Below are 12692 nucleotides of genomic sequence, written 5' to 3'. Positions count from 1 at the left end.
TTTTAACAAATCAGTGAAACCGGCTGGCATGTTTTTGACATATACACTCACTCCAACATTTAAAATGTTTTATTATTATTTGCTGAGATATTATTCTTTATTCTTTTTATTTTACCTCTATTTAGCCGGATTGTGTCTTAACGTTTCTCTTTCTGCCCAGGGAAACCCGGTCAATTTACACATTATACATGAGATTTTCCACTTGTAACTCTTTTCCATTTGCTATTTTTCAGGAGTTCATGAAGAAACTGGAAGAAAAGCGAGTGGCTCTAAATAAAGCGACCAGTATGGGGGAGGCTATTCTGACCATCTGCCATCCAGACTCTATCACAACCATCAAACACTGGAACACCATCATTAAGGCCCGGTTTGAAGAGGTCAGTGCACAGCTTGCATCCCTGCACACATGCCAGGCTGCTCTGTCATACCCGATGGTTTAAAAGTTGGATGCTTCTGGCTTCAATAGAAGAAGCCTTTCTGCACAAATCACCACTCTGGGCAGTGTCAGAAAAATGATTGTTATTCTGTGCAACGTTAATGTTCCAGGTGCAGGCTTGGGCCAGGCAGCACCAGCAGCGACTGGCCACGGCTCTCACTGAGCTGTTAACCACTCAGGACCTGCTGGAGAATCTGCTGACCTGGCTGCAGTGGGCCGAGACCAACCTCAACAACAAGGACAAAGAGGTGCTGCCGCAGGAGCTCGAGGAGGTCAAAAGCCTCATAGCAGATCACCAGGTATAGCGAAAATCGGATAACTGTGAAGCTGTTCTGCTTCCTGAAGTTGACTTGCAAGAAAGTGCACATACAGCATGAAGTAGACGCACACTTTTTGGTTGTCCTTGCAGGCTTTCATGGAGGAAATGACCAGGAAGCAACCAGATGTTGACACAATCACAAAGACACACAAAAGGAAGGCTGCCCCCGAGCCCCAGATCCAGTCTCACATCCCCGTGCTCGGCAAAGGAAGACCTGGAAGTATGTACCACATAAATACAGCTCGCACAGAGCGTGAACCTGAGCCATCTGGCCCAGTGCTGTGTCACTGCAGGGTGACACCACATCCTCATCGTGTCAGTTTTAACACCTGGGATGATGTCACTGTTAATCCTTTTATGTCTTTCACGAACAGGAAAACGTTCTCCGACACAAACAATGTATGCGTCAGCAACACAACCTCCCATTGAGACCAAAAACCCCAGAGTGAACCTGCTGGTCACTAAGTGGCAGCACGTGTGGCTGCTCGCTTTGGATCGCAGGAGGAAACTCAACGATGCTTTGGACAGACTGGAGGAGGTAATCAAGCTGCACTGGCTTTTTTTCCTGATGTTTTTTTGCAGTTTTTGGTTGCTCACATCTATTTTCTTTTTGTTTTCAGTTGAAGGAATTTGCCAACTTTGACTTTGATGTGTGGCGGAAGCGCTACATGCGCTGGATGAACCATAAAAAGTCCCGCGTCATGGACTTCTTCCGTCGCATCGATAAAGATCAAGATGGCAAAGTGACGCGACAGGAGTTCATAGAGGGCATTCTCTCCTCCAGTGAGTATGATCCAAACAAGGTTACAATGTACGGCCAGAGAAAAGCTTGTTTTTAACACTTCATGGCTCTTCAACAGAATTCCCCACCAGTCGTCTGGAGATGAGCGCTGTGGCAGACATATTCGACAGAGACGGCGACGGCTACATCGACTACTACGAGTTCGTGGCAGCCCTTCATCCCAACAAGGACGCCTACAAACCTCTAACAGACGCCGACAAAATTGAAGATGAGGTGATGCAAACTCTCATGCCCGGCATTTCTAAATCCAGAGACATTGCACGAGAATTGAGATTCAATAAAAATGATTTTTTTCTGGTTTTAGGTTACACGTCAAGTAGCAAAATGCAAATGTCCAAAACGATTCCAAGTGGAGCAAATTGGTGCCAACAAATACCGGGTAAGGATACTTTGATAATTGAACATCTCTAAGCAATGCCATGATTTTAAAAAGCTGTGGAAGGTAGGTGTTGAATTTGCTGCAATAAATGTCAAAGATACTTAAAAAAAATGTCTAATAATTCTATATTTTATTGTTTCCTCACATCACCAGTTCTACCTTGGAAACCAGGTACATATCCAAGTCTTCTCCTGTTTTTAGTCTTCTTCTGCTCTCAAACTTTGTGTGCTGCTCATTTACCATGTTTGCTTTCCAAGTAACACTCTCTGCCCAGATTCCTGGCTGATGTTGAAAGACTGAAACTCAGAAGTAGAAATAAAGATATAAGGCTGTCTGATTGACTCCGTAAGGAACACTGGACTAAGATTACCTCTAAGTCCAAGATGAAGTCAAAACATAACTTTTTCTAAAGAGACAAACGAAGAATCAGCCGTCTTGTGTTTTTAAGTTTTACGATTCATGCCTATTTTAAGATTATTCTGATGCCAAAGATCAAAAGTTGTAAAGATCCAGGTGATCGTTAGCGTAGCAAATGTTTATTTATCTGCTTTTGAGTTTCAGAAATGCAGTATAAAAGTGCCAAAACCATTTCAGCCCATGTTTTTTTTATTGGTCCACAGACATAAGTTCATCTGCTGGGCTGTTTTAAAACAAAAAAAACGCTTTCTGTGTGCTTGCCTTTGGCACTTCAGTCTCATGGGAATGACTTACTTTATCATTGGCTGACACTGACTCTGTTTAGCAATTTATCTTAACCTCAATGATGTCAATGAATACTTTGCTTTTTTTTTTAATTCTAACTGAACATGTCTTGAAGAAATTGCATGTTGCAATTTAAAAATTCATGGGTTCATGTATGCCACATGCTTTCTTGTTGCCGTAAGATTAATAATGGGCGGTGTTAGAAAGAGGTTTTAGATTGAAGGAGATTGTATTTATGTTTCACACAACATTGAATTGAAATAATATCTTTTGACAGTTTGGTCTGGTTCACTGCTTACATGACTCCTTAATCGGCGATGAGACAATAGCAAACAGGGAAAATCAAAATCATGCCCCCAACCTACACGTTGCCGTTTTGGAAAGCTGTATTCTGGTAAATGGTTATTCTTAAGATGTGTCTTGTGCCTCTTTTTTCCTTCAGATCATCATCACCTTTAATGTATTTGATCACTAAAATTCACCAGCGGCATTCAAATCATTCTGATAATCATATAAGTGAGGGATTATATCACCAGCTGAAGAGATATCATGAGATAGAAGGCACTTAGCTGAGGGTCATCAGTGTTTGGTCATGTCTGCGTGTCGCACCGTGGTGGATTAGACAGAACCGATCAGAACCATTCCTCATGTTGTTCTCAGTGTGTCATTGGAGCTATCTGCATTGGGTCTGCATCAGTGTGAACGCATCCTGAGTCATAGCTGTAGAGAAGTGCAACAAAGTTCAGGAGATTGCTTTTTGTCCGCCTGATCATGATGTGAAATTGCTTTTTTTTTTTCATTGTTGTTGTTGTTTTGATGGAAAGCATGCGGCTGTGATTGTCTCGTGTGCTTTTGTGCTAATGCTCGCGGTCGCATCCAACTGGCCGACTTCTAACAACTGTCACTTCATAATCCTCCAGCCATTCACACCCATGACATGCTCAGCGTTTGGTGTGTGTGGCTGCTGAGATGAAGGCAAATTATTATTATACTCTAGTGCCTCCTAGTGGTGTGACAATGTGCCTTCAGTTTATGTGGTTTTTCTTACAGGCTAATTACACAATAGCTGAAGCATGACACTGCCAAATTAAATCAGACATTATGGCCTGAAAACCACAAATTAGATGAAATTATTTTTAAACTGTCATAAAAGGGCTTTTTTAAGTCAAGTGTGTGAAGCTGTAATATGTGGTTTAAACAGATGGGGCAGTTTTTTACAGATAAAGTTGAAACAGATACCAACATAGAGCCTGAATGAAACTGAAGCTTTCACACTGATTCTGATATTTTAGAGGTAAACTTATTAAACTATGTGATTCTTAAGTATCTGTCATTTGTCACAAAAATATGACAAATGACTTTTAAGTTACGTGAAGTTGGGTTTCTGACATTTTTTAACATGATTAAGATTTTTAAATAATCAACCATATGTACAGATATCAATACACAATGTTTACAATAACCCATCGACAATTATGCCAGGCTCTACATGAAGGCTTATAAATATGAGATAAAAAACATAAAGTTTAGTATCAAAAGGATACTCTATTGTGAAAAGTTACACTGGAGGAGTACATTTATTTTGGATTCACATTCACATTAACATTTGGATCACATATGTGGACACATATTTATAGAAGAAATCCAGTTGGATTGATCTTTGGTGTAATTTGTGTCTTTGAGAATGAGAATGTTTTTCTGCTTTAATCTGTTTGTATGAAAATCTGTGCAACATGGAAACCAAATCAGTCCTGAATCGGCACAAATGATCTTTTAATGGCTGTTTTAATTTGAAATTTTTGCACTTTATATTTAAACTGAATTTGTCACTTTCCAAAATAAAATCAAGAATAAACGTGGAATAAGTCAGATTGTGCACAGCAGTCTGGTTTCCAGTGTTGCACAGCCTGTAGCCTGCAGTGACTGAGTGCTCACACTCAGGTCAGTGTTTTCACACGTCCCCTCTTTGTTTTCCTTCCCCCCCCTTCCTCCCCCCTTCTCCGCTGTAGTTTGGAGACTCTCAGCAGCTCCGGCTGGTACGGATCTTGCGCAGCACTGTGATGGTGCGGGTGGGAGGAGGCTGGATGGCTCTGGATGAGTTCTTGGTAAAGAACGATCCCTGCCGAGGTGAGTTCAAGAGTTCACCACAGGAGCGCCCCCAAAGCACGGCTGGTTAAACACACCTAGTCCTCTGTATTCTTTTGTTTTCTCTTAGACTGTGTTGTTGTTCTTACAGAGAAAAAGAAAGCTGGCTAATCCATGTCTCAATCCACATCACTCTTAGAAGTATTCTATTCATTGAAATAGTCATCTTTTATAGGGTATGATAACTTCACATGTTTATTTAAAGTAACAAACTGTGACAGAATTAAGTGTTTTCTTGGCTCCAGATCCATCGAAGGCTTTAGAGAGATTAAGAGTCTAATCCTCAGTTTGAATGTAAGAGGACAAAAACTACTGAGACACTCTTCCTGTTTCTCTTCTTGTTAGAACATGGTGCTTTTATTTTGGAGGTTTAATTCTTCTTCATGAGGTCTGTTCTTACTTAACACAACACAGAGCTCCAAAATAAATATCTGATACTTATAAAAGAAAGTGAAGGAAAATATCTTTACAAATGTTGTTTATGTCAGCAGATTTGTCTGAGAAGATTCAGAGGTACACGTACAGCTCTCAGATGTGCTCCTACTTGATGAAAGCTTTCTATATCTGTGCCCACATGCAGTCTTGAAATCTCTATGCTCTCTTCTTGTTTCTGCTGTCGTCTGTAATAATCTTTGATTTCTGTTTCTTCCTGCCAATCCTTCCTCCTGCTCGACATGATATCGTTCCTTCTAGTTCATCACCACGGGAGCAAAATGTTGCGCTCGGAATCAAACTCTTCAATTACTCAGTCTCCTATAGGTTGGCAAATCTCACAATATCTCACCATGCTCCATGAACCCACCCACAGTGGTATGTGTGTCTGCACAGCCGAGCGTGTGTACTGCTTGTGTTGGTGCTGGTGTGTACTACTGTAGCGGTGTGTGACGATCATCATCCACATTAAAACCAGCTCCACTCACAGTCGTCCGTCATTCAGTCACAGTTGGTGTTCATGCATGCGGTTGTTTGTGTGTGAGTCACACCACCTGCTGACACTTTCTCTGAGTCTTTTTTGTTGTTAGGATTTGACGCGCCTCGTTAGCTCTTTTTTCTCTCTCAGCATGAAACGAGCGGCGGCTCTGAGTCGAGCTTCTTTTGCAGTTTTGCAGGTTTGCTTGACAATCAAACAAACATTTTTAAAAGCCCATGAAGGTTTAAAGGGACTTTTAACTGTCATTAACCTAGAATGATAAAACAGTATAACATCATCATCTGAGTTAACGATGAAGTCGCTCTTTAACAGAGCAGGAAAAAAAAACAAATCATACTTTTGATTGACAGTCAGGCTTGTGATGAAAACTGCATGTCAGCAAGTTTGTTCCTAACACACCTGGTGCCAGTTTGTTTTTGGTTTACATGGGAAGTTTATGTTTCCTTGGTTTTTGTCATTCTTTTCATTTGGGCTGTGTTTTGGTTCGGTGGGTGTAATGGTGCACTTTGATTTGTTTGAATCTTTTCACCGTTTGTTTAGCAGTCCGAGCAAACTTGTTGCTTGTTGGAGAAACGTCAAGTTTCTTTCTCAACGTCTGCAGCAGAAGTTTGGTTTCTTTTGGACAAGATGTGAAACTGACATCTCATATTTTGTTTGAAAGCATTTACTTTATGTTAAATAAGGCTGTCACATCCTGGTAACACTTTATTTCACAGGTCCGTATATGACTAATAATTTCTTGGAAGTAAAAATATTTATGTTCAGCTTTTTATAAGTAAACCTAATTAATAATTATAATTCTTGATTAGAAATCTGACTTTTTGACGCCAAATTAAAACTGTATTAATATTGAAGCACGTATTCAACATGTTTCATTAAAGAAGTTTCTCACACTAATGAATAATAAAGAAATGTTTGCCATTAGTGTTGTAGTCAAGACCACACTAACCGAGACCAGAGTGCTCTGAGACCGAGACCAGGACCAAGGCAGGGCCAGACCGAGACCAAGACCATAAATATCAGTGAAAAGTCTCCATCTTGTGTGCAGCGGGCGTGTCATTAATTTAAACCGTGATACCGGAAAGGTTGCGGCCGTAACCGGGGGGATAAAAATCAAATTATGAATGAATTGAAGTTACTTGTTCTTTTTAGAAAGTAATGACATGGAAAAATAGCCAATCAGTGGTGGTCTTAACCGGTCATTTTTTAAAAACAGGAGTCCAATTAGTCTGAAACCGAGTAGAAATGTTTTCAATTCTAAGACCGAGAGCTTCAAAAAGTGGTCTCTATTTCGAGTACTACAACACTATTTGCTTTAGTCTGAATGAATGTTTATATTCCAGCATAATCACTCCTAAATGACATAGTTATTCCAGGAAACTTTCTATGAAATTATTAGGAATTCAGAGACTCAGAGTGTAAAATAAAGTGTGGACTCATTTTTCCTCATCACCACAAACAACCTGCTGAAAGTCATCACAGTTGTGTTTCTATCATGAAGCTCATTTGAAGTGTGGTTTCCTCAGCTAAAGGCAGGACCAACATGGAGCTGCGAGAGAAGTTCATCCTCCCAGAAGGCACCACTCAGGTGATGGCGAGCTTCCGCTACCGAGGCCGCAGATCTCGCCCGTCGTCCAGAGGAGCGTCTCCCACCAGATCCATGTCAAGTCAGAGCTGCCCCGTCCCCGCACACCAAGCAGCGATCGCTAGCGTCAAGGTAAGAGGAGCCGCTCTGCTGCCACATTCCCCCTCACTCTGCACATTGATCATTCCCCACCATGATTTCCCTCATGTTTCAGCATTCTTTGTTTTCCATCATTTGATCATGTTTTATTTTGTTGCTTCCTACATCTTGAGTTTCTCATATTTATTTTGATTTTTTTGAATCCATGTCTGTGTTTTTGATTTTATTTGCCATTGTTCCTCAGACTCCCCAACACATTACCCGCAATTATGATAAGCCCTGGCTTACAAACAGCAAACCCTCCACTCCTCTTAAATCATCAGACTCCTTTGGGAGCCAGGGTTCATCCTCAGAGGTATCGTCATATACAGAACATGATGTGTGGAACGCTTCATTATTACGACCCAACTGAAATCTACAGCACACTCGTCTGAACAGAGACTCTCTGTATGATTTACAATTTGATCCTCCAAAAACAAAAACATGACAGATCTGAAAGATATCAGTCTCACAAACTGGTTCAAGGTGTTACAGACTTCAGTTGGGTCTATAAGCTCTGACTGTTTTGATCCCTAAAGGTCTGAATGATTAATTCTTGCCTTGTTGAAAATATCTGTCTCTTTTCAATGCAATCATATTGTGAATTTCTGTTTATAAAATCTATGCATGTATGATTATTTCTTGACTAATTAGCTACAGGTTGACAATAATTTCAATACCAACAGCTTCATGTTTAACATATACTTCTCATACTAACTGCTTTACAGAGAGCTCCAGCAGTTCTTGATATTTAAAGGATTTTAGAGGTCAAATGTCATACTAACTCCACTCATATTGTCAATATTTGTAGTTTCATTAAGTGTCTGAAACATTGTTTCATAAAGCACTGAGCATTAAACTACAATTCTTTACAAATTAGAGTTATTCAATTTTTTTAATTTTTTTTTGCAGGGTACGCCGGTTCAAGGCAGTAAATTACGCCTACCTGGGTTCATGTCAGGTAAAGGATTTCAGTCGGGCGAAGAGGGAACGCTGATCAGTGCCGCTGTACTGAAAGCTCGAGCAGGTGGTGAGTAGAGAGCGATACGTCTGAGTGATTCTAAAGTTTATTTCAACTAGTTTTTGTTTTGACACTCTTTCAGGTTATTGTTGAAGAAGGAGTTGGTCCTTGTAGCTTTGACTGGAAATATATAAGCAACAGTAAAAACAGTTTACTAACTGAAAGTGATGGCACATTGGTTTATTACTATCAAAGTGTACTCATACAGCACAAAGCAGACTGATGTGAGGTTCAGTGTAACTCTATCAACATGAAACATACTGGTCTCACTCAGCTTCCTGAGTACACTGTGATTTAACTAGTGTTCAGAAGGAAGAGTCTAAATCTTTCTATCTATCTATGTATCATTGATTTCTGATTGTACTGAAGACTTAGTTCATATCAGCATAAACCCCGAGCAAAAACAAAAAATATATATATCATCTTCCTTTTCTGACTAAATACTTTTCACAAAGCACCTTTACTGCATCTAAAACAGAAATACAAATGATCTTAAAATAGACACTTTGAAAGCACCGTTCAACATACACAATCTTCTAACCCTTAACTGTTCAAACGTTGAACTTCCAATCCTGAAAAAAATATCTGTATTGAACCTCATTTTCACACTAAACACAGTCTTTGGACAGTCCTGTACAAATAAGAAAACAAAAATACAACCAATAAAAGGTTTAAGAAAGATTTACTGGCACGGTGAAAAGGAAACTCGATTCACATCAATCAACCTTTATAGCGTCAACTCATAGCAAGTGTTATCTCAAGACACTTTACAAAAAGCAGCTAAAAGACCTTACTCATTCACATGAAATATCTGTCAGATTAGTTCCCTAACTAAAGTGAGTAAACACAGAATCACACAGCTAGCCTGATGTTGGTGCTTTATGAATAATAACATCAGAACAGATGTTGAAAAAATAATAATAAAGAGGAAAAATGTAAACGGGCGCCCAAAAATAGCTGAAAGTATGAGTATGTATTAGTGGTCATCCAAAGATTACTTATGGACAGTAGAGGAAGGCTGCATTGAATTATTAATTTGATGTAACACCATGAGCTATGCTAACAAAGGCTATTAGCAACACAATTTAAAAATAAAACCAACTTCCTGCACTGCATCTCAAATGTCATTCGCTGTTTAAAGTTCATTTAATTGTTCTCTCTGTTTTTTCTCTGTAGAGTCGAGAAAGAACTCCAGCCGACCTGGAAGTAAAGCAGGAAGCAGAGGGAGCAGTCGCAGAGGAAGCGACGCCTCTGACTTTGACATCTCGGACATCCAGTCCGTGTGCTCAGACGCGTCCGAAACAGTCGGCGACTCGGCCCGAGCGACGCCGCGTTCTGCGTCGCGACAACGCGGAGGAAAACCCTCCAAGATCCCCACTCCTCAGAGAAAAACCACTCCCACGAGCAAACTGGCCAAGGGATCCAAGCGATAGTCAGTGGCCTTGAAAAACACAAAACCCAGGAGCTAGTTGCACCCTAAACACGTGATGGACACTGGAGATATCTAACTTAAAGACTGCAATTGTGTTGAGTGTTATTTAAATTGTTGCGAAGATGTAAAATATTCTGTTGAGAGGAAATATGGTTTAATATTTTGTGAGAATGGAACGTCAATGGCCTTTTGTCTTTGTTTTTAATGTATTTTATTTTCTGTGAAAAATGTCAAATTGTTTTTATCGTATTTTATTTTATTGATGATGAACCCGTAGAGGTTTGACGAACACTAGAAAATCTTGGGATGACTACACCGCACGGTTAGCTAACATTTCTAAACACACTAATGAAGGGCAACACGCAGGATAGCGCTCTGAAAGTTACTGAATGTACTGTAATTTATGTTGGCTCATGTTTGGGAGTAGATGGTGCATTATGGTACCATTTGAGACACTGCAATTATCTATTTAAGTGCTATGATATACTGCCACCACGCATTTAAAGGGCAATGCAATATACTACAATAAACCCCAGTAAGCACTGCAGAAACCTTTGAAAACACTATTTAAGGCAAGTAGCAGCAACCTCGTAACCATGACGCTTTGAAGTCCTGTTTGTTTGTGAGCAGCTGAAGTCCCTGTTTTGTTTGGCCACTTCACAGCAGTGTGTTCATTGACCTTTAAAAGGTGCCACTCCATGTAGACATTCTATTGTGCATCCATGTCAATGTATGGTTAATTTCGGTAGAGCTGAAATTGTTACTGTAACATTACTTTGTAATAAACCTGCTTGCAGCAAACCACCAGAAACTGGTGGAGACCACACACTGTGTCATCACTTGTTTTAGCTTTTTTATTTATTATCCATGCTAGCAGCGTTCTTAGAGGAAGAATCCTACTGAGTTTGATCATCCCCTGACTTTTCCTCCTGAACTATTGCAATTGGTTTTGGTGTTGATTTTGGCGCCCCCTGTGGACAGAGCAGCACCTCTCGTCTCCCCTGATCTTCTCCTGTACATGTGTATGTAGGGTTTTCTAAGGAAAAATCTCATCCTGTGTTCTGTTAACAGTCTGATTTATCACTCATCAGGATTGTTTGTCTTGAAAAATGTAGAAAGTATCATTTCGGCTTCATGTTGTTAAAGACTTAAAACACCGACTCTGCTGCTGTGGTTTCAGACGTTCATAATCATAATAGAAAAATGATCCATCTTGTTGCTGATGGTCTTGTGTGCCTGAGTTATTCATGAAGATGCATCAGTTTTAATACTTACCTGTTTCATAACCAGCTCAAAACTCCTCACAGGAGCTTTGATAATAGAATATTGTTTTGGTGGATTGCTTTGAATATTTTGACCTTTCTTACCGTGCCACCATCAGGTCATTGTCTAAACATCCAATGAAGTAGCTCAAATATTTCTTCCTGATAAATTGGCACACAATATGTACACGCTACAGCATGCTACTTACCCTGAATATTTCATAAAGTTCAATCAAGTTTAATTTCTTGATTCAGATTCAGACAACTTCATTAGTCAAGTCATTGGTAATGAACAAGTATTCAAAGACCAAACACACAAGACCAATCCTATAAGCGTTCGCTTATTTTTGTGTTAAGTGCCAATAAGTAAATGTTAGCATACTGTCTGAAGGTTAGTACAGTTAGCATATGCTAAACATTAGTTTGTTAGCACTGGCATTGTGAGCATGTTAGCATGCTTAGTTCCCCATGGCCAATGGTCCTAATCAGACACGCTGCTTGTCAACAGGCAAGGCAGACAACTGCTTGGGGTCCCAGACCAGTAGGGGTTCCCTGAGAGCTCACAAACTTTAATAATAAGCAGTGGCCAGAAATGTGCAAATTTCTCAATAACAGTAGGAAACCTCCCTAAGATGGCCCCATATAATAGCACTCACTCTAAATACAGTAGATAGATACTTTATTGATCCAGAGGGAAGTTCAAAGCATCCAGTAGCAGCTTACAAAGACATGCACCACATGAAACATTTGTTACAAATAAACAACAACCGCTGACCCCCTGACCCCCTCCCATATGTATATATTAACCGGAAACAAAGATTCAAGGAAGCCCCTACATGAATTAAAATTAAACCTGTGCAATTAAAAATAGACGTATACAAAGAAATGTACATAACCTGTGCAAGGATAAAAAAACTATAAATTAGACCTGTACAAAAAACTAAAAAAGTGTAGACCGGAAAATCTCTCGTTGCCCTGCTTAGCGTTAGCATTCATTATTGTATTGAAAACCAAAGTTTGCCAATGAAAGTCAACAGAGGAATTATGTGTCTATATGAGAGAAAGAAAATAACAGTAGTAACAGAATTGTCACTGCTCCTAATTGTACTTTATTTATCAGGAATGAATGTACACCACAATGCTTCATACTAGTTAAAGACAATTTATTTGGTAATTTGACAATTAGATCACTTGCTCTTCTAAATTAACAAAAAATATGTGATTGGCTTTAAGAATAACAACACTGACTTCTATTTAAAAAAAAAAATCTCTGTATATGATAAATGAATGACTGTATCCTATCTGTGTGTTTCATTTTGCCGTCTGTTTCCACGGTTTCCCTGTAGTCTGGTTTTGGGTCGTATTGAGGTGGTTTAGTGCTGAAGGTGTGGTCTGCTCTGGGAGGAATGTTTGCAGAGCGTCTTGTGTTTAGCTGTGACATACTGCATCTTTCTCTCAGTGAGACTCTGCAGATGAGAGAATGATAAAACAGTCACACTAAAAATCAGTGTGACTGTTTCTAAAAGCCATTATAGATTTA

General features: G+C 39.6%; 1 protein-coding gene across 1 annotated transcript in view; it reads left to right on the top strand.

The window, feature by feature from the left end:
- Positions 1 to 10716, top strand: part of dst (dystonin) — a 120246-nt gene extending 109530 nt beyond the window's left edge. Inside the window, exons 91-105 of the mRNA XM_065959701.1 lie at positions 234 to 377; positions 547 to 735; positions 846 to 975; positions 1130 to 1293; positions 1376 to 1538; positions 1616 to 1770; positions 1862 to 1936; positions 2090 to 2107; positions 2916 to 3032; positions 4648 to 4765; positions 5477 to 5593; positions 7241 to 7431; positions 7643 to 7753; positions 8350 to 8467; positions 9635 to 10716. Of these exons, the coding sequence (XP_065815773.1) occupies positions 234 to 377; positions 547 to 735; positions 846 to 975; positions 1130 to 1293; positions 1376 to 1538; positions 1616 to 1770; positions 1862 to 1936; positions 2090 to 2107; positions 2916 to 3032; positions 4648 to 4765; positions 5477 to 5593; positions 7241 to 7431; positions 7643 to 7753; positions 8350 to 8467; positions 9635 to 9891 (2067 nt within the window). The 3' untranslated portion in view covers positions 9892 to 10716. The remainder of the gene's footprint in view (positions 1 to 233; positions 378 to 546; positions 736 to 845; positions 976 to 1129; positions 1294 to 1375; positions 1539 to 1615; positions 1771 to 1861; positions 1937 to 2089; positions 2108 to 2915; positions 3033 to 4647; positions 4766 to 5476; positions 5594 to 7240; positions 7432 to 7642; positions 7754 to 8349; positions 8468 to 9634) is intronic.
- Positions 10717 to 12692: the final 1976 nt, after the last annotated feature.

The sequence above is a fragment of the Labrus bergylta genome, chromosome 10 (genome assembly GCF_963930695.1).
Source record: "Labrus bergylta chromosome 10, fLabBer1.1, whole genome shotgun sequence".
Lineage (NCBI taxonomy): Eukaryota > Metazoa > Chordata > Actinopteri > Labriformes > Labridae > Labrus > Labrus bergylta.
This window is presented reverse-complemented; position numbering and strand designations above follow the sequence as displayed.